Raw genomic sequence first — 22416 nt, forward strand, 5'->3', positions numbered from 1 at the left:
ACGAGACAAACTGTTTAATTCCCCCCCCCCCCAAAGAAAAGCTTCATAAAGTACAGGATTATAATTGCGTTTATCTATATTCTACAAGTCCCAAATGTACTTTATGTGTGTTTCTTTGTTGTTGACTCAAGCTGTTTGCTCTTGTTCAGATGTCTTCAACTGGTCTTTCTCATTCCTATCAAAGGTTGTTTCCAGAATATTCTACACGGTGAACAGGTCTTGGTCTGGGAGGATAACCCTGCCCGAGCTGCGGAGGAGCAATCTACTTTCGGTGAGTTGAAAGTGACCTTGTCAAGGAGAGATTAAAGGACAAGTTCATCTTCATATACATGTGGATTGAGTAAAGGCAACAATGTTAGTATAACACATCAATGAAAGACAATCCGTTCAAAAGTTATGAATTTTTAGAATATCTGTGCAATCACTGCTGGGGGAGAAGACTACTACAGTGTATGATGTCACATGCGTACAACAATATAATGAAAATGAAAAGAGAATTTCACAAAACTTGACGTTTTGAATGAAGGGCACATTTCCTTGACTTGTTACTGACTTATGTTAGGGGTAATATTATTCCCCCTGACTTCTGAAAGAGAGAAGTCGAGTGTTCTTTTACTATGTGAGAAAAGTGAGAATATCTTGAATTTTCTTTATACTTTCTTTATATAGTTGTACTCATATGACATCACAAGCTATAGTACTCTTCTCATCCAGCCGTGACAGAGCAGAAACTTTAAAAATGCATAACTTTTAAATGGATTGTCCGATTTTCCTCAAACTCTCATTGATGTGTTCCACTAATATTGAGCACTGCATTCACTCAACCAACATGTCCATGAAGGTGAACTTGTCCTTTAAAGTCTGCTGGATGGGACCAGTTTGGGAAAGAGAACAAAATTGTGTGTGATCTTGAGCTTCAAAAGTCTCATCTATTTGTTTGAGGCATTACTACCAGGTGTCTGTCAGAGGTTGATACAGTGTGAAAGGGATGGTACAGTATTGGTGGAGATGAGAATTGGGCTTTTAACTTTTTGTGAGATACCAAGAAAACAGTTATGATATAGTACAGAGCGTACCATTTTAAGAGGAATTCAAAGTTTATTTGATGAAAATCAGGTTTGGAATGACTGAAACATCCAAAAACAAAGTAAAACAAAGCGATCGTAATAAAGTGTGGGTCCCACACTTTATTAGAATCGCTCTTTTTTGGATATCTCAGCCATTTCAAAACCACTTTTCATCAAATAAACGTTGAATTCCTCATAGAATTACATGCCCTTTCATATTTCATAAGTGGTTTCTCATTATCTCACCAAAAAATGTTAGAAACCTGAAATTAGGTCTCAACCAAAACTATACGATCCCTTTAAAGTGCAAGCCAATCTGTGAGTTTTAGGAGCAAGTTTGTGCAAGTGAAATGTTCAATGTACTCTGAGCTTATAGCTTCAGTTATTTATTTTTTTGCTCAATAAGACACTTAAACATTGTTCATTCAGTGAATAGATAGATACTTTGAAGAAGATGCAAGCCTTAGCTTCTTTCACACCTTTTGCAGTGATTCTAGTAGATTTACTAATGGAAATCATGAACTCCCCTTTAAAATGATCCATAAACTTATAAAATATTAACCCTGAAATGGGGCTGGTCTCTTGTAGCAGGATGATGTCCTGTATTATTTATGATTGTTTGCATTGTAGCGTGTTTAATGTGAAGTGGATAGCTATTTTATTCTTTATCACGTTTTGTAAGCCAACCAGATTTTATATTTTTACTTTTGTTTTAATGAAACTGTCATATAAAGTTTTTATGCCTCCGCCAACGAAGTGGCCGGAGGCATTATGTTTTCGGGTCGTCCGTCCGTCCGTACATCCGTACGTCCGTACATCCGTACGTCCGTACATCCGTCCGTACGTCCGTCCATACACTGTACGTCCGTCCGTATGTCCGTCCCGTTTTGTTTTTGTCGATATCTCAAGAACCGTGAGGTGGTTTTGCATCAAACTTGGTATGAGGGTATATCCTGGGGGGATGATACTTTGTTTGGATTTTAGGGTCACGGGGTCAAAGGTCAAAGGTTATTTTGTGAAAAAAAGGTTGAAATTTCATGTTTTTCTCCATATCTCGCAAATGGTTCATGGGATCTTCATGGAACTTAGTATATATGCATGTACCGATGGGCAGTGATTATCTAGGGAAGTTGGGAGTCATGGGTCAAAGGTCAGGGGTCAAAGGTCAAGGTCAACTACTCAAAATATCACTACTTTCCTTATATTTATGCAATGCCTGAAGGATTTTTTTTTTAACTTGATGTATGCATGTATAACCCATTCTTTGGGAAGTTTCTTGCCAAAAGGTCAAAGGTTAAGTGAAAGTGCTAAATTGCACTTCTTCCTCCATATCTCAAAAGTAACTCAAGGTATTATCATGAAACTTACATATTTATGCATGTTCTACCTAACAGTGATTCTCTTTGGAACTGTGAGGTCAAAGGTCAAAGGCCAGGTTTAGATAATACTATTTTACCATTTGATACTGAAATTATACTTTTTCTCAATACCTTGAAAATTACTCAATGCATAAACTTATAAAAGGGTCAAAAGTCAAGTAAAAATCATCAGTTCCCCCAAATACCTGCACTCTGACGTTTTAATCGTTCATCCAATTGAACCTAGTTCTAGGAAAGTGAACATTCAGCACATTTGTGGCAAACCTGTCATTTTCATATTTTGCCAATTGTGTGAAACTGTCATCACACATTGTCAAGACATTGTACTATAGACCTATTAGGAGAACCATGCATTATGGCGGAAGCATACACCAGTCGCCATAGCGACATTTCTAGTTTAGTTTTCAATACAGTTGTCATTATTGTCTCCTCTACCTGTACAGCTGTAAACTTTCTTGAAAAATCCTATTAAAATTCAAGGAATGGGATGGTTGTGTGTGGGATCACACATGGGGTCTTCGGATGTTCAGATCAGTTCGAAAACTTTCGTACACTTGACTTTGCGTGTCAGTTTGATATGAATTTGTATCACATCACTCGTACTATTTTGATGGCAGTTTTGGCTGTAAGATATCACAGAATTCATCTTCTTTTGTGAGGGGTAATTCACTGAATAAATTTATCTTGAACATTGCTACCAGCCCCATATTCCCATCTGGCATAGACGAGCAACAGTTTGATGTTTTTCATGCTGACTGTTTGAAATCGTGTAAAACTTATCTAGTAGACTGCTAGGAATGTCATTAAATGCAAACATAACATAATATAACATAACATAACATTACATAACATAACATAACATAACATAACATAAGTAAGTTGTGTAAACTGGATAAAGTGATGTTAGATGATTTTAATGTAGAATTTTAAGAAGCAATGATGCAATGCTGATTTTATGGGGTATAGTGTAGCAGTTGTTATTGACAAGCCAGAAACATGCTTTTTGTCGTACACTCGCTTGCAAGCCACTACGAAAATGTTGAAATGAGATATTATCTCATCTTATATTCTTTTTTCATTTTTTTAACATTTATGGAGACAAACAAAAATTTTCTTCAAAGCAGGTGAAGGCTTTAAAATTAATTTTGTCTCAGTATGTTTCATTTTCTTGAAGTTTTAATATTTTAGTTGTTTGAATCTAATCTATGGAATATTTAAGTTATTGAAGTCAATATGGCAAATGAGCCAAGTATTCTGTGTAAATCTGGGAATTTGTTTAAGACATTCAAATCTTCAGTTTGGTGAAAGTCACTGGGTCAAATGGGAAAAAAATACATTGTAGAAAGAAAAAGCAGACAAACTTCTGTCAAGTTCACCGACACCTTTCATCGATGGATGTCCTGATGTGATTTTTGAGGGGTCAAATGGGGTCACCAGGCACTGACAATTACGTCTCTGTATGCTGGACGGATCCGTACCAGTCGCCTTGTAGCGCTTTGGTTTAATGACCAGCAAACATAGGTACATCATATGCCAGTCATGCAGCTTTTATTTGGGTAACCCGCACTGTAAATTTGGCAGTGCCGCTGGGCGAGAACAAGACATCGTCTCTTCTTCAAAATGTTTCTTCCGCCGAAATGAAAAAAAAAGAAAATTAAAAAGTGAAAAAGAGAAAAAGAAGGAAACAAGTTGTGTTGTGATATGTGTGTGGATCCTGTTTTGATACAGTTAACCATCGTTTGAAGATAAGCATGGACTGTGGGCGTAGATTACATTTTTTTTTTTTTTTTGGGGTATGATCTTGTGAGAGGATGAGTTTACAAACAAGGTGCAAAAAAAAAACCCACCTCCATGTATTGCAGTTGGGGGGGGGGGGTGGGGGGATGAATTTGAAGTGGGGATGAACTTTCAGTAGTGGTTCAACCAGATTTCAAAGTTCACGGCAAACTTTGCGAGCAGGATTGGATGGGGGAGCATCTAAATTATTGACTAAACCATGATTTATCTTTGTCATCTACTACTAGTCAAAGAGTTACATAAAAAAAAGTCAATATCTGGAGGAGAAAAGTGTATCATTTAGTGTTCGAAGCAGAATGTAGAAGCAGAATGTAGAAGCAGAATGTAGAACAGTTTTGTTGCATTACCTGCTCTTGATGATTGGCAGAATAAACGGGAAAATATCCTTACCTATAAGTATAGAAGAAAAAAAAAGAACAATTTAAGTAGTATATTCAGAGATATAAGTTGAAGGTTTTTTAGACCTATTCATTTGTTAAATCCTCTGTAATCAATGATAATAATAAAAAGACAATGCGTTTTTCTAGTAATATAATGGAATGCATTGAGAGAAGAGTGCACTCAAGTAATTTTTTTTTTCGAGGCTATGATAAAGTAAGTTATACAGCATTTCCTTTATGCAGTATCAGACATTTATATGTCTCCTTTTTGATACAGTAGCATTCATTGTTCAACCAACTTTTTGAATTAGTTTTATTTTCCCCCTTGGATTATTGGCAGTGATGACTTATATGTCTCTTTAAGGCAATGCCAAGCTGCTTCTGTTAGGCTTTAATCTGTTCATGCTTTCAGGTGAAATTCTGATAATCATGGATATACTGTAAAATTCTAAAGAAAAACAAAGGAGAATGCAACAAAGATCCTACATTTAGATATCTACACTTATTTGGTTTACTTCCCTTTATGTGTGATTATATCATGGTCTGCTTAATAGGCCTATGTGGAAATAGGATCAGGGCATATGCATTTTCTTTTTTGTTACATTTGAAACATTGACTGTGCCTTTAAGAAATTTTGTCCCGCATATTTGTCAGAAAAGCTACGGGTGACAAATATTTCCTGCTGGCTCAGCAAATTAATTCATCTTTCTCCCTCTCTCTGCTTGTCACTCTCTTTCTCTCTATATACACTCAGCAAAAAAAGAAAGTTAACACTTTTCCGAAGTCATATTTTTCATAGAAGATTTTAATGAAAATCAATGCATTATATACCATGTTAAAGGTAATTTAATTGGCTATTAAGCTAATATGTTATTTAAAAAGAAAACTTTACGCATGACTGAGCACATTCGCTTTTGTTCTCCAAGGCTCAAAATTAAAAATTGCAAAAATTGACATGTTTTCTGTCATTTGCAAATGCCCTTCAGAATAACATTGTTAACAAAAGACCAGTTTTACACAATGAGAGACATGAATGAAATAGGACAAATAAGTTTTTGTTCTCTTTATCTTTTTATAACCTCTAAGAAAAAAAAATGGGAAACTTAAGGGGAAAATAAGAATTTTCTGTCAAGTCAAACTTCAAATGACATAGTGAATGATATGCTTAAAGATGATTAAATGAGCAGAATTTCTGTATTCATTTCTTTTAATCTAGTGATTAAAGAGTCTATGTGACAATTTCAAGAACCAAACATTATTTACAATTTCTTAATTTGAAAAAAAAACCCTCAATTTTCTACCATTTTTGTTAATTGTTACTTCTCTTATTTCATTTGAATTTAGATTTGACACAAGATGTGTTATTTTTCTCCATTATTTTTATCCTTCATTGATTTTTGGGGCTTTAGAGATATCATAGAGAACAAAGGTTTATTTTTGCAACTTAATTCATGGTTCTTTTTGTGTGAAATTTGTTGTTTGTTCTTATTGTTCCATGGAAGAGCACATATGCATGAGTGACAACTTGTTCAGTTTTGCAATTTTTGCTTTTGTGCCTTGGAAGAGAAAAACAATGGTGTTCACTCATGCGTAAATTTTCCCTTCTTGTTGACCTACCAGGTTGATAGCCAATTAAATTACCTTCAATATGATATATAATACAATAGCTTTCAACCAAGTATTCGATGAGAAATCTAAACTTGAAAAAGTGTTTACTTTCTTTTTTTGCTGAGTGTATATCTTTCTATCTTCCTATCTATCTATCTATCTATCCATCTATCGACCTGTCTATATATCTATCTATGTATCTATGTGTCTATCTATCTATCTATCTATCTATCTATCTATCTATCTATTTATTCATCTGTCTATCTATGCATCTATCTGTTTATCTATCTATTTATCTGTCTACCTATCCATCTGTCTATCTATCTATCTATCTATCTATACATTGTATATCTATCCATCTATCTAATCATCTTTCTATCTATGTCCCTATGTATCTATCTATCGTAAAACATGATATATTCGTGGCATGAAATTTTCACGAATTGGAGCTGATGGCCTTTTATCATGACATGAAATTTGTGCAAATTGCCACTGGCGTTCAATGCATACAGTGAAGACAAGAACACTTTTCACATGCATTTTAACTTCATGAATCTTGGCAATTGTGAAATTCGCGAAATTAAAATGCACGCGTACATTCCTAGTTTTACAGTTAGCTACTTACCCATCTCTCCCTTCTCCCTTGGTGCCTCCTCATCTCTGCTCAAAGGTCATTGCACTTCTGGAGGAGGAGGATGACATTAACCAGATATCGGATTTCTTCTCCTACGAGCATTTCTACGTCATCTACTGCAAGTTCTGGGAGCTGGACACTGACCATGACCTCTACATCGACAAGAGGGACTTGGCCAGACACCAGGACCATGGTCAGTTGGCCCGAGTTGAGCCAGAATCCACTTTGTAATATTTACATGTTGACCAGTACCTGGTACATTTTGGTTTAGTAAATGTTTTTTTTTTTTTTTTGCCTGTATTAATTATGAATGAAGTGGTTTCGTTTGTGTACATCATGTTTGATATGATGTGTTTTTTTAATGTTTTGTTTAGCTAGTAGAGAGGCAGACATGTGTCTAATAAGCAATAAATGCATTAAGAATTATAAAGTGATTAAAAATTGGCACAATGCCAAGACCAGCTTGGAGAAGACATTAAGTTCTGATTTTGTTGCTATGTAATTGTTGCAGTAGCTGGTAGCTCTATCCTGCTGAAACATTTATGAAAATATAAGGGTTTGGTTTTGTTTTAGTATCATGTGTACAGAATTTTCTGCTCATTGAATTATCACATGTCAGGTCTGTATTTTTCAGTAATGTGGATGTAAAGTGCCAGAAAGCCACACAGTCAGATTGAGGTGCAAATCGTGTTCACAGAGAACAAAATAATATAATCTCAGCTTTACAAGATTTCTTTTTTCTTATCGAGGGCGAAACAGATATATTCAGTTATTGGAACTTTGTTTTCAGAGATAGATGCAATGCTTCTTTGCAAGTTTTGAGAGGTTACATTTCAGTGATACAAGGAGAACATATCTTGCCAATAGGGCCAATATCTTGCCAATATCTTGCCAACAATTCTTTGCTGTGGGAAAACTTTGTGCTTTTTCAGTTTGTGTTGATAGTATTGTGACTCAAACATCATGAGAAGTTCTACTTGGTACTTGGTTTATATTATCAGTGTTTAAAAACAGTATAAATATATTTTTCCTGTCCTTTTTTTTTCTTCTTCCATGCAGCCCTCTCATCAAGGATGATTGATAGAATCTTCTCCCCTGGGACGGTGCTGAGGTAGTTTCCATATTTTCAAACAATGACAAACGTCTTATCCCTCTCCCCCCCTCCCCCCCCCCTCTCCCCTTTCCCCCTCCTCTCCCTCTCCCTTCCCCTCCCTCTCCCCATACCCCTCCCCTCTCCTCCCCTTTCCTCCCTGGCCCTCTCCTCTCCCATCCCCTCTCCTCCCCTCCCCTCCCCCATACACATGTTATCATAAGGTATTAAAAATGTCATGAATGATACTCTGACATGCTATTCTAATGCACAGGACAAAGTCATTAGATTTTGTGTTGAGTGTATAAAAGCCTGTCATTTCTTATGGCAATTCATGTCTCTATCATTTCTCTCTGTCATTTCTTGTGGCAATCCATGTTTCTAGATATCCCTCTGACTGGTTTGTTCCAATTTCTAATGCATATTTCCTTCATGAATGTCAATCCAAAATGATTCCCAAAGTTTGTCCCAAGGCTTTCCTGACCTAGCAATAATTATTCATCACCAATGTCTCTTTGTTGATATGTGCAAAAATATGAAAAAACAAAAGAAAAGTATGTCTGTAAGTATGTATGTGCATATGTATGTATGTATGTATAACTGTATGAAATGTGTAATTGTATGTATATGTGTATGTATGTAATTGTACGTATGTATGAAAGTATGTATGGGTGTATGTATGTTAATTTGTATGCGCAATGTATGTATATGATTATGCATGTATGTAAGAGTGTATGTATTCAAGTGAACCTTAACATAAGTTGCTCTCTAATGTCCGTGGTTCTGTGCCGTGCTGTAATCATTCATTTTCCTCTCCACCCATGGCAGCTCTGCATCTGTGAGGGAAGGCAGGATGAGTTACTACGAGTTTGTCTGGTTCCTTCTTTCTGAGGAGGACAAGAAACAGCCCACCAGGTAAACACTTCAATGTGAAATTAGAGTCTTCTGTTGAACCCCTTTAAAGGCATCATGTACTGTTTGCAGATAAAACAAAAACCAAGCTTTAGTGCTTCAAAATAGTTCTGAAATGTGAGTGAGGGATAGAAATACTAAGTGTAAAAAATTTAGTATAATCAATGTTAAGTATTGTTAAATATACAAAATGCGAACAATAGTTATATATTAAGATTGTTTCTTGACTAAACTGTCTACAGTTATGGTTTATTGAGAAAAATAGTGATATCTCCTCATATTTCAGGCTTTATTGCAAAATTTTCATATGGTAGGATGTTTTGTATTACAGCTGACTTACACATATGCATCAAATGTGATAACTCAAACATTTTTTAAATCACTGCTCCCAAAGGTAAAAAGTATCTTATGTAATGTATCCTTTGAAGGACACTTTCACCTAAATACCCATGTGGATTGAGTGAATGCAGCAAAATTAGTAGAACACATGATTGAAAGTTTGAGGTAAATGGGACAATCCATTCAAAGTTATGAATTTTAAAGTTTCTGTGCAGTCACTGCTGGATGAGAAGACTAAGACAGTTTCTGAAGTCACATGTGTAGAACAATATAGAACAATATAAGGAAAACATAAGATGATTTCGTAAAATTTCATTTTTGAAAAAAGCACATATTCCCTCAACTTGCTACTGATGTATGTTAAGGGTGATATTATTACCCCTACTTTCTGAAAGAGGCAAGTCAGGTGCTCCTTAATTAACCCGCTGAGGACGGACTAATTATCCTGCAACACGCATTTCCCATAGACACTTGCCCGAGTTTACTCGGGACTTGTCCTCGACGGGTTAATTGTGCAGAATGTAGAATGATGCAGCTCAGATTTCTTCAACTCTAAGCTTTTCGCCGTGCCGTCTTCAATTTGTCCTTCTCTCTCTCTCTCTCTCCATCACTCGCTCATTCTTCCATCTGTCTCTCGTTCTGTCTATCCAACCACCAGCATCGAGTACTGGTTTCGCTGCCTCGACATCGATGGAGATGGCTACCTGTCCATGTTTGAGCTGGAGTTCTTCTACGAGGAGCAGCTGAACAAGATGGAGAGTCTTGGGATTGAGACGCTACCGTTTGAAGATTGCTTGTGTCAGGTTCGTGGCAGATGTATCCTATGATCTAGGCGGAGGATGTAGCTATCGTCTGTGCTGTTACATGTACGCTAAATATCTCATGCGGCAACTGTGAGCAGTGGAAGCATCCACTGCCTGTATCCATTTGTCTTGCGTTAGTCGTTGTTTTCTTATCATTGACTGTGAATCGATGGCAGTTTTTCATACAAAAATTTCCACTGATTCATAGTCGATAATAAGAAAACGACTAAAAAAAAGCAAGATGAGTGGATATAGGCAGTGGATGCTTCGCGCTCATCCACTACTCATATTCTCGCCACATCAGAGGTATTGCTTAGCAAAGACAATAGTCTCACCACATTAGACGTTTAGTGTGACAGTAAAGACTAAAGCTGCATCCTCCACCTAGATTATAGGCTATGGGAGATGTAATCAATGAGAGAAAAATACAGGCAACTCCTGTCATAACTAAGTCCTCGGGACTGGCAGTTTTCCTTCTTAAGATCGAAATTCCTTGTAGCTGAACAAAAAAAGTACGTTGAGATATATAGATGAAAATTATGGGACCTGAATTTGACTTTGTTGTAACAAAATTTCATTTTAACCGTGTTTTTTCTAACAGCAGCAAACTGCATTTTGAAACTTTAATTCAAAGGAAAACAAAAACTTGTTCATTCATTGTTCCATATCCTTTCTTTCTTTTTTCCAAGTGCAGACACATTCTTGTTTTTGGTTTGTTTGTTTGCTTTTCCTGGATAAAAATGGGGATGTCACTGGCAGTCCAGCAAGGTGGATGAAAACTTTAACTTATGTCAGTGATGATTATGAAATATGAATATTCTTGTAATTTTTGAGGTGTTAGAAGAGGAGCCTTCTGAGAACTATATTTTCTTTCTTTTTTGCATTCCACTTGGAGTTTTCAAAGTATAAGTGGTCAAAGTATATTTGGTCAAATCATTGTATCTTGGTCTTGGGGAAGTCTTTTACATTGTTGTTTCCATTTTCTACAGGAGACGATCATAACCTGAAAAAATCGCAAGATAGCCGGTATATAGTCCTCTCAGCCAGCAAGAGAACAATTTGCATGGCATATGATTTGCTCTCGCGAGAGATAAAATTGGAAATAACAGATTCCCAAAGTATAATGTCATAGCCATTCATCATCATGGAAGCTGGTTTTAAACAACCTTACCTGGCCCCAAATATCTGTGAACACTATTATTTCTAACCATGCTTGCAACTAGTCCCAACCCAAGCTATAACAAAAGACTGTGACATCATCACTTAGGTACTCTATACATATTCAGAAGACCAATTTCGTGCTACCAAAGTCCAGAGATGAACAAGTATAGAGGGTTCTAGGGCAATTACCCCCTGGACAATTACCCAGACCCTTCCCCTGACCCTAACCCTAATCCTAAGTATTTAGGGGGGGGGGGGAGAGAGAGAGAGGGGTAATTGTCCTTGGGGGGGGGGGGTAAATGCCCTGATATGAGTTTAGAGATAATCCACATGTACGATTTCATTATAGCAGTTGGCCAAGTTTGAATTATAACGTTGACCTCATCCATATTCAGCTACTGGACCTTGTCAAGCCCAGACATCCGGACTACATCACCCTGCACGACCTCAAGAACTGCAAGCTGGCCTACATCTTCTTTGACACCCTCTTCAACCTGGAGAAGTTCCTTGAGCACGAGCAGAGGGACCCGTTTGCCACCAACCGAGTGAGTCGAAAAGCTCTGATGGAGGAGGTCCTTAGTAACCCGTTGAGGACGGACTGATTTTGCTACAACACGCATTTCTCATTGACACCTGCCCGAGTATACTCGGGACTCGTCCTCAACGGGTTGATTAGCATCATGCCTGTCAACATTTATATCATTGTCCATGTCATGCTCACTAGAGTAGTTCTGTTCACTAATAATGATATCAAATTTGTATACTAGTCTTGCTCAAATTGGTTCCGTGATGCTTTGCAATGAGAAGTGGCAGGAAAATATGTTGAGGTACTAGGGGCCCGTTGCATAAAAGTTACAATTACGGTAACTTTGCCATCCAATGGTAACTTCCATGGAATTCTTGATTTTGATTGGCTGTTGAGTATTGTTGCCATGGTAGTTACCATTGGATGGCAAAGTTACCATTATTGTAACTTTTATGCAACGGGCCCCAGGTCTTAAAGGTCATACAGTCGTCCCTTTTGCAAATATCGTAAAATTTTTCATGGTTGAAGAATTAAGTCTCTTCACATTATGTACGAAATCCTAGGATAATACTTCTCAGAGTTTAAAAGAAAAAAGAAATGAAAACTTAACCCCATATCACTCAAGAATATGCTCCTCTTTTGTACCGAGAATAAAGGTTGGTATTTTGAAGGGTCAGAATAAATTCACTGAAAATCTGTAGTATTGTTTCCCCCTCGATGATAAAGAAGTTTCCAGCTTTATTATTCTGAGGGAAGGTCAGAATTACCTACCTGTATAATATACCAGCTTATGAAAGGAATCTAATTTTCAGAGTTACAAAAAGAACATACTGGTATGAACTTTAGGCATAAAGTATCTTTAAATGTTGCAAATAAGGGTGCAATACTTGTTAAAGCTACAATTTACAATAGCGTGGAGACAATCGTAGTTTAGTATGTTTGTATATCAGGGTACTTTGTGTGAGTAAATCACATTGAACACGTAGGGTGCATATTTTGTGACAATGTATCCATCACTTGACAGAAGGCAAATCTTAAAAGTGTTTCGGGTAGCACTGGTGTAGACTCATCTTTGCTTCTCATCCTACCTCCTGAACAGGACTATGACAGTGATGTGCCGGAGCCAACTGACTGGGAGAAGTATGCGGCTGATGAGTACGAGCTGCTGGTAGCGGAGGAAGGGGGACAGGATACCCAGGCACAATCTGTGCAAGGGGAGGAGGGGTAAGTCTGGGTTGAGGGTTAATCTGGGTCTAGGGGTAAGAGGGTCCAGGCTGGTAGTTCGGTAGCAAGGAGGAATTCTTGGTATGGGGGTAGGAAAGGGGGACTGTGGGTGAAGGGGCGAGTCTAGATGTGGGGGGATTAAGGGAGACTCTGGATTTAGGGATGGGAGAGGTAAGACTTGGTGTGAGTTTGGGAAAGGGGGATTCTTGATTATAAGGGTGGGAGGGTGAGTCTTGGTGTAAGTCGAGGTAAGAAGGGGAACTTTGGATTTACGGATGGGAGGGGTGAGTCTTGGTGATGGGATAGGAAAGGGGACCCTAGATTAAGGATTGGGAGGGATGGGACTTGGTGTGGGCGTAGGAAGGGTGATTTTTAGGTTTGAAGTCTTGGGAGAAGGGATTAAAGTGTTGGTCCAAGGATAGGATGGGTAAGTTCTGATCATTGGACAGGAGGGCTGAGAGTAGGCTGTTAGGTAATAGGGACAGAAGGGGAGTCAGGATCTGAGGGTAGGAGGGGCAAGTCGGGGTATAGGACAGGAAGGATGAGTAATACCTGTCTTTCTTTTCTTCAGTTATTCATATTCTGCTTGTCAACTCAATTTAGACCACTAATGAAAAATATCATTCATGTGCACTCATCGGAATAATATTAAAACTGTGGGATTTGTTTTCACATTTCTTTCTTCAACAATCTCTCCCCCCTTTCCTTCGACCTGTCATCCCACAGGGACTATGCAGACGACTTTGAGTCCGACGACGACATCATCACCATCGACCTGCGGCAGAAGGCGACCATCTCGGAACCCGGGTCCGATCCCCAGCGGAACAAGTGGGTGGACGACAATCAGGACGGCTCGGGAAACAAGTCGTCATGACGATAGTCACGCCCCCCGGATGGTGGCAGTGTCCCAGACACAGATTAGCTGCTTCCATAGGAGCATAAATTCTATCTAGTAAGCGAACAGTGACAGAAGATGGAGGTCCTGTATGGTAAAGGTGAAGATTATTTGATATGATCATTGCAATTACCATGGCAACAACAAATTATCCTGGGTATGAGCTGTTGCTATGGTGACTGTTTCAATGAGTGTTAGTCATAATGTCCAGTAAGTCTTTTATATCATTATTTCGACAGAGTGCAGATGGATTATGTTTTGATCTGTGCATGCCTGTGAATTTTTCTTTTTCTGTATTCTTATGTATCAGTCATTAAATGATGCCAATATTCTTTCAAAAATCAAAATCGGTACCAAAAAGGAATTTGGCATTATTTATTGAAACGAGTTCTAGTAAATCATCAAAGGGACTGTACTGCTAATTTTTGAAGTCGTGTTCTCTGCGCATGAGATAAATTGTCACACACAAATTTGACACAAATTTTGCATGCAACTTACACTTGATGCCAATGGATTTAGCGTTACATTGTTTGTGATGCGAATGGATCAGTAATTCACGATTTGCCAAGTCCAGATGAATTTCAGCAGATGAAATAAATGGAGAGGAATTTCAGCAGTATCTAGTAAAAATGAAAAAATAATTTAGAATAAGAAGAAAATGTGAGAAGAATTCACACTTTATAACTTCACTAGTTACAAGTCACTTTATATGTACTCAAAACAGTAATATGCAAGAATGCTGAAAAAATTGAAGCAATATAACTGTGACTGCTGATACATTTTTGCACTTGTCAACCTTCACAAGTATGGTTGCATTGTTGATCTGATATTTCCTTAACAAAGAAAAAGGACAAAAGGAAATGAAATATGTGCAAGGCCTGTAGCTCTACATTGACTCTCTGTAATGTGTGTAGTATTAGTGGTAGACTATTTTTGATATACCATTGCAGGCAGTACTGTCAAAGGTACCGAGTTATATCAAGAAGTATTACAAGAAATATATATTTTGGCCTAGATGCTGCAGCAAATTTCCCAAACACTTAATTCTTGTCACAATATATATTCCCTCCCAAAGCAGTTTGCCAATTCTGGACTGTCCCACCTGTTAAAACACAAACTTGCCATGGAATTGATAATGTACTTATGATATTGCTGTCCAATTGTAATACAGTTTTCCCCACTTTAGTGAGACAGCTGACTAGATGTATGCGCAAGGAGTTTCTTACTCGTGCAATACCTTTCTGAAGATGTGATTGACACATTTGGTTGGGATGTATGGAGGCTGTTGCATATTATATACCCGTATCACAACCATACCTAAGGTGCGTTCGAGCGCTCCAAAGTGAACAAGAGCGAATTGTACAGTGCTGTGCCAGAATTGGAGCGTTCAAACGCTCTGTTGCGGAAGCGTACCTCTTTAGTTATTTTAGAGGGGGTCACACATTTTGTAGCAACAGGGTCATTCACTTGGCGTGCTTAAGCTACTTACAGATGTCTCGAACAAAGAGAATGAACTCTTTGCATTATGATGTATGTGCATGTTACGTGCATTATTCACGTACAAATTTTTGGTACGGTCTTGGTACGTTTTTGGAGCACATCGGGAAGTGGTCCACTTTGGCTCTGTACAATTGGTACGGTACGCTTTAGGAGTGTGTGAGTGCTTCTCTGGAGCAGGTATGGTACAGCTTAGTTCACTTTGGTGGAGTGCTCAAAAGCACCCCTAGACACATAATTAAAGGGATAGATAAGCCCATAGCACAAACTAATTTGCGGCATTACACTGCCGATATGCATATTAAACCATTTCTTCATCTCTGTTCAAAAGACTTTGATTTGGTATAAACATCTTAACTGCTATTTGTAATAAAGTCATTTCTGGGGGGCGTTTCATCAATGAGTTCGTCAGAGGTTTTCACCGACAAATTTGCTATCAGCCAATCAGACGCAAGGATTTCAGTAGCTTTTAACAGTTGTCAGTGTAAATCACTGACAAAAAGTTTCATGAAACGGTCCCCTGGTATATTGAGACACTCTCCAGACAATTAAATGCTAATGACTTTAAATCATGAAAGCTCAGTGAAAAAATCATCTCACTTTTTTGTGTGTGTTTAGTTGCTTTGTGAGAATTGGAATTGGAGCAGCTAAAGTTTGCTAATTTCAGATTCATAAGAAGGTACCAGATCCTATTATGTTATGTGGGATGTGTTGCAGTTGATCTGAAGTAAAGCTGTATTGCCATCATTCACATCTGCAGAGTCTCAGAAGCACAATAGAAAAGCATCTCATGTTACAGAGAAGATGGTTCACTGTGAGCCACAAGCTGCCGTCAGTCATTTCAACGACGGTTTCAGATTACAATCCTATTATTATTACAGACCCCTGTAAAAGTGATAGTCTACTGTCTGGTAGCGGTAGTTTGATATTTCATGAGAAACTTGTTCTCTGTTGATGATCAGATGTGTTTTCATCGCCAGGGGAACAGCTCGTCAATTGCTTCCGCAGTGTGTTACTTCCTGGTTTTGTCTTGGTAATTGTAATACATTACAAGTTTACCATGTGGTGTTGCAGAATGCAATGAAATACAGGAGTTCTCAGTAGTGGCTCGTCTTCCAGGCAGAAACAAAAAAAGGAAAAAAAATTAAAAATCAAGATCTTTTTTTTGTTTCTTTTTTGTGTGTGTTTTTTTTTTTCTTTTTTTCTTTTTTTTTTTTTTTTTGGGGGGGGGGGGGAGAATGAAATGAATAAATTATAGCCCACTCATATGACTACTATATATCGAGTTTGAAGTAATTATGCTAATTTTGTGTTTCTGTGTAATATCAAGCTGTGGCGGAGCTCGTTACCAATATGTCTCTCATCCCAACCACCCCAAAATGCCTCTGACTTTGCACACAACTATATTCCCACATGGTTCTGGCAGAGTTGAAGTCATATATAATTAATATACATGTATATGACATAAATCACATGTGTGAGATATAAGACACATAATAGGACATAAATGACATCTGTGACATACATGACATTATATGACATACTGTATGATATATTTATGGAATCACAGTTTTTCACTCTAAGGATGATTGCAATTACAGTATATCAGACTTGCCACTTTGCACAATGGAATGCAAGCGTATCATGGGAATTGGTCTATTAAACCAAGGAGGTTCGAGAGATGGAGTTACAACTGACTATGATTATTCAATCAGCTGTCAGTTTTCTTTGGATGGACAAAAGAATTCCACAGGTGCATTTGTGCCTTTGATGTTCGATGCTTGAAGCCGCCATCTTTCTGAGCAATCTGAAGATTCATTTTTAACGCTAACATAATATCGGTTATATGCTGCTCGTTTATATATCAAATGCAATAAAATTTCACCTAATGATAAAGCATATAAAACAAAAGTCAATTCCATTCGAAAATATGTGCAAAAGTGTAAATCTGAGCTGTATTTTGTGAAAGTGTTCGAAATTTTAGCCTCATGGAAAGCCGGTTTTATCACTTTTCTCCTTATTTCCGCCAAATGAAACTAATATGGTATCATCTTCAAGTATAGTTCTTTATCAATTAATATGTCAGATTATCGTACAGACACGTACAGTCGAGTAATTTTGATATCTATTTCAGCAATATTTGAGCAATTTCTGTTCGCGCACCCCCGTGCCTTTACCATTGTCTACCGCCCATCGTTTGTAAGTAGGGATAGCGAAAAGTAATTACCAAAGACATATCTTCCTTGGAAAGTGGCTGGTGATTATGCAATGAGACACGAGTCAATTGTCTTCGCATCTAAGTGGCAGATCCAGTTTGACACATACTTCAAATATTTTTGAGTGGCGGCTTCGAGCATGGGATCAAAGCGAATAGGACTGTTGTGACTCCATTTTTCGAACCTGCTTGATTAAACAGAACACAAGATTGTGTGTATTATAATCAAGAGTACTTCCATTTATCCCATTTCTCTTCATACTCAGATGACTTCAGGATACTTTGACCTTAGTTTGTACTAATTGATACCATGGCATTAATGCTGGAGTTTGTAGTGAATGTGCATATAACATTTACCAACCTATGTATTTCCAATAGATTAATGACCTCCAAACACTGACCTATTTTCAATAGATTACTGACCTTCGTACATTAATTTGAGTCCATAGTGCACTCATGTGGGAGTTTTCAGATTTTCTGGACCTTGCATTTGAAAATACTAGCTGCAGAGGATTTGAACGGTTCCATTAGTATTTACAATATAACATGTAATCAAAGTGAATGAAATATCAGGCAAATTTTCAGCACAAGTTGTATACTTGCAGGACACTACACAGCTACTGTTGTAAACACCAAACAAAAATGTTCAGCCCAAGCGTTTGCTGCACTTCTATCACATCAATCTCCATCCTACCTTGCTGTTTGCTTGTTAGACCACAAACGCATTGTCAAACTTTAATAATTAACCCCACCTGAATTTTCCCATCACCTTTCTACCTACAAGAAAAGAGAAGAACCCCAGAAAATAGATGTACAGTGTATGTAGTCATCTTCTCTTTGACCACTGTTTGATTTCAGCTAGTTTTGTATATGCACAAAAAAAAAAGAGCAGGAATATGTCACTTAGATTATAACTCTGCAGCAAAATCAGCGAAAAAAAAAGTAAAAGTGCTGTATATTCAGTCTTATCTCCATGGTAACAGCATGCCATCTCTTGTCTGTTAGATTTGGTGTTGGTAGTGGAACTTCTGTCATTTAGAAGAAAAAAAAATGTCGACCTCTCTCATTGACTGCTGTATGTTTTGTGAATAACTATCATAAGTCTTACCAGATTAGCGAGTGTAAGGTGATACATCAAACTGTCATGTTTCGATGGTCAGAATTGAAAATGTGTCTGTTCCAGAGAAAATTTTGTGGTGCTTGTGGCATTACTGAAAATTTTTCAAGTTTGAGATGAATTTAGATATCAATTCTCCCTTCAGGTTTACACTGTTGATAGTGATTGTGTGTTTTGAGTAATGAACTTTTTTTTTAAAGTTGCCAAGACCATATGTTATACATCGGTGTTCTCTCAATTCTTTATACTGTAGAATCAGAGATGTTCGCGTGCATTTTAATTTCACAAAATTTGTGAGAGCCAAGATTTGCAAAATTAAAATGCATGCAAAAGTTCTTGTAGACTACATGCATTGGATGCCAGTGGCAATTCAAATAAATTTCACGCCTCGAAAAAGACCGTCGGCTCCAATTTGTGTGACAATTTTATGCCGCAAACATGTCTTGCTTTACAGTAAATCAGGAGTACTACTCCAGAGACACCAAGTTTATAATGGTAGATGTTAATCAGCAGTTGTGAAGTCAGCATTGCAGGCATCTAATTCAAACAGTAATATATGTGTGATGTATGTATAATAATCACAGCAATATGAGTAATTATTTCACAACTATGCACACGCCAGTGATTGTTTGTTTTGTGTTGTTTTGTTTTTCCTCTTGATACCATGGTTTTGTGTCGAAAAGAAAACAACTCCATGATTTATCTCTGTGCCAGACATCATTATAATTGTACTCATATGGGAACAGTACTGTTTGGATAATTGGGGGAACTTTGTTTTTATTTTTTTCATACACTGGCTTCTTCTTGGTCAGTTTTAAGATACAATGTAATATGTGTGCCACTGAGATTTAAGCTAGTGAACTGCTTGAAATGGTAATAAGACCAAATATATGACCACCCTACACAATTGTGATTTTTTTTAACCGTGACCACAGTACGATTGTCAAATTTTTTTAGTCCCACATATACATAACTATGTTAGTAGGTGATAGTATGCAGTACAGGCTTTTCAGCAAGTTTTCTCTTTTCTTTTCATCTTGATCTTATCATCTGAAGTCGGTCAGACCAAATGCAGCATTCTTTGCTTGCAGTGGTGTATTTTGCTAATGGGTTTCTAATACAATGCACTATAATGATACCTGCTAAGTACAGAGCAGGCTTGGGTGTTGTATGGAGACTGCACAGCATACAAGGTGCAGTTACCATAGCAATAGCTGAAATGCTCTCAGCAGATTGGTTGTTGCCTTGTTGCTGCTGTAGCAGCTACTGTCACATTAGCTTGCTCTATAAACTGGTCATTTTTTTTTTTCAAAACCTGTACACTGTAATATCACTGAACTACATTTGGATACTCTGAAGCAGTGTTATGATTGAAGTCAAATATTGTATTGTTTACTTTACCTTTGCAATGTATGTACTACTAAGTACTTTTCTATTGTCAAAAAGTGCACTTCTTGAATTTTCTCATGCAAAATTTAGAAAGCGATTATTACAAATGCTTGTATACCGTTTTAAGCAGTCAACCTTGTGTAGGACAAAAAAATAAAAAGATAACAATTTTGACATGAAATTGTCAGTTCTACTTCATGAAGATAGATGGCCAATTCACGAAAAAGTTTGGTCTTTACGGTGCATGAAATGTGAAATTTTGATATCAATTCGTGTAATTATGGCTTATGCAAGGTTGACTGTAAACTAATCAATGAATTCTGTGAATTTTCTCAGTGTGATATGCTATGTGCAGGGAATTCTATATGTCTTTATATAATTATAGATATCGATGACTCTATGATAATGTATAGCAATAGATATAAAATTGTGAAAGTGGACATATAGATAAGCGAAATTTCGGGCCCCATAACATAAGACTGATTAATTGACTGCAATTCTGATTTACCAATCAGATGCAATTTTTATTGGACTGCAAGTGGTTGTTGAAATATGTACTGTAGTCAGTTTCTGAGTTTTATGTTATAGGGCCCCGTTCCTATTAGAAAATTAGCAGCTATTTATCTCTTTTGTTTTTTGTTTTTCTGTGTGCTTTGAATGAATAAATTTCGTCAAGATCATCTGGAGCATAATAAATATGTTCTGAAAGAGCACAGGCGTAATACCTGTGAAAGTTGTGTGAAATTCTCTGCATCAATGTACATTGTACCAAGTGTTGAGGTTTTCGAGAGAATTAAATGCATTAAATGCTTCACAGCAAAATATCTCATGACTGGAAAAACTTAGAACTGACTTCACTTTTAAATTGGAGTATGTTATACTCACCAAAAAATAAATACATGTGTAGTTTTCATAGCCTTCATGGACGCACTAGACAGAGAGATGGACAATAATCATTGCGGCATATAATCTGTATGTTTGTATGACCAAATAATGAGCCATATACATTTATTGTATACGCAGTATATTTTGCAGGGTTTTTATTTTTGCACATTTTATGAATTCAACATTAACAACACACAAAAAATAATCAACTCTGATCCCGACATGAATGGTAAATGCACGCATACATTTCTGCGCTCATAACTGTACTCTGATTGTGAATGTAAACACCGGGGGAAATGTTGCAAGGTCCCTGTTTGTGGAAAATTAGACTTGCTATATTTGGCGTATACATGTACCGTAAAGTGTAGCAGAGACATGATACAATGTATCACATAATTATCCATAATGTTGGTCCAGTTGTAACAAAAATTTGACTGACTGGTCATTTGCATTTGCCCGTTTTCAACAGTCGACATGAACATAGGATGATGCGTCCCTTTAATCAACAAAGCACACTGAAGCACAGTTAAAGAAAGAGAATGCAGTTAAATGCACTTAAACATGGTTGTGTAAAACCATGTCCAGCCGTAGCACCTGCATTGATTTTCAGTACTGAACAGGACGGTCCAAGCAGGCGTCAAAAAGAAAAAAGGCAAAAAACAAAACAAAACAGAAAGTACGCACAAAAAAGATCAAACGAAACAACAGAATAGTCAGACTTGGTCAAACCATTTTCCTGCGAAATGTCCGCAGTGATAACTTTATTTTTCGACTAAAGGTGACTCTGTTGAAGAGAGTAGAAGCATTGCAATTCCATGAAATTGGTGTGGTTTTATTCGTAGTCTACTTGTACAGAAATATTTGTTAACACACACACAAACATATTTACTTCCAGTGCATGATACAATTGACATCATGCATACAAAGTACAACATGTACATGCACATACACTTGTATAATCTTAACTTACACCAGTTTATGTCAATTTTGATTTGAGAATAGAAATACCCAGTCTGGAGTATACCCTTGTGCACATCTTTTATCGACTAGACCACAAAATGTTGGGGGAGAAAATGACAACTGAACTGTGTGTTTATATATGCAAATGAAGCAGTGGTTTGAGTTGGACACAGATGCCACCTGTACATCACGAGATATTTTCTTTCGCACATTGAACATGTAATCAAATCATGAATTAAATGTAAGTTGATGTGAAATTCTACATAATGCACACAAACCAGCAGTTCAATTTTGACAGCTATAGAAGAGAAACATGTTGGGACATCCATAAATAATACAGTTGTACTACTGTAACCGTACTACCACTGCTCCTACAGACGAACCCCACGAAAACGAGATACCAATAGTTGGGATCTCAAGAATTGTCCCACTTTAACAAAATCTCTTTCACACAGACCAAGTCAATAAGGGAAGTAATGAGATTTTTACCAGAAAAATCTTCATGAATGAAATCTTGTATCCATGTTTGAGGTAGCTG

At 37.2% G+C, this 22416-nt stretch overlaps 1 protein-coding gene across 1 annotated transcript in view; it reads left to right on the forward strand.

The window, feature by feature from the left end:
- The window catches only part of LOC139742991 (serine/threonine-protein phosphatase 2A regulatory subunit B'' subunit delta-like), a 54362-nt gene extending 40453 nt beyond the window's left edge, over nucleotides 1–13909 (forward strand). The window contains exons 6-13 of the mRNA XM_071653497.1: nucleotides 185–271; nucleotides 6902–7058; nucleotides 7925–7976; nucleotides 8784–8870; nucleotides 9865–10009; nucleotides 11566–11715; nucleotides 12796–12920; nucleotides 13647–13909. Coding sequence (XP_071509598.1) covers nucleotides 185–271; nucleotides 6902–7058; nucleotides 7925–7976; nucleotides 8784–8870; nucleotides 9865–10009; nucleotides 11566–11715; nucleotides 12796–12920; nucleotides 13647–13794 — 951 coding nt within the window. The 3' untranslated portion in view covers nucleotides 13795–13909. The remainder of the gene's footprint in view (nucleotides 1–184; nucleotides 272–6901; nucleotides 7059–7924; nucleotides 7977–8783; nucleotides 8871–9864; nucleotides 10010–11565; nucleotides 11716–12795; nucleotides 12921–13646) is intronic.
- The last annotated feature ends 8507 nt before the right edge of the window (nucleotides 13910–22416 follow it).

Source organism: Diadema antillarum, unplaced genomic scaffold (genome assembly GCF_040938485.1).
Source record: "Diadema antillarum isolate AM-2024a unplaced genomic scaffold, OU_Dant_1.0 seq00001041_RagTag, whole genome shotgun sequence".
NCBI lineage: Eukaryota > Metazoa > Echinodermata > Echinoidea > Diadematoida > Diadematidae > Diadema > Diadema antillarum.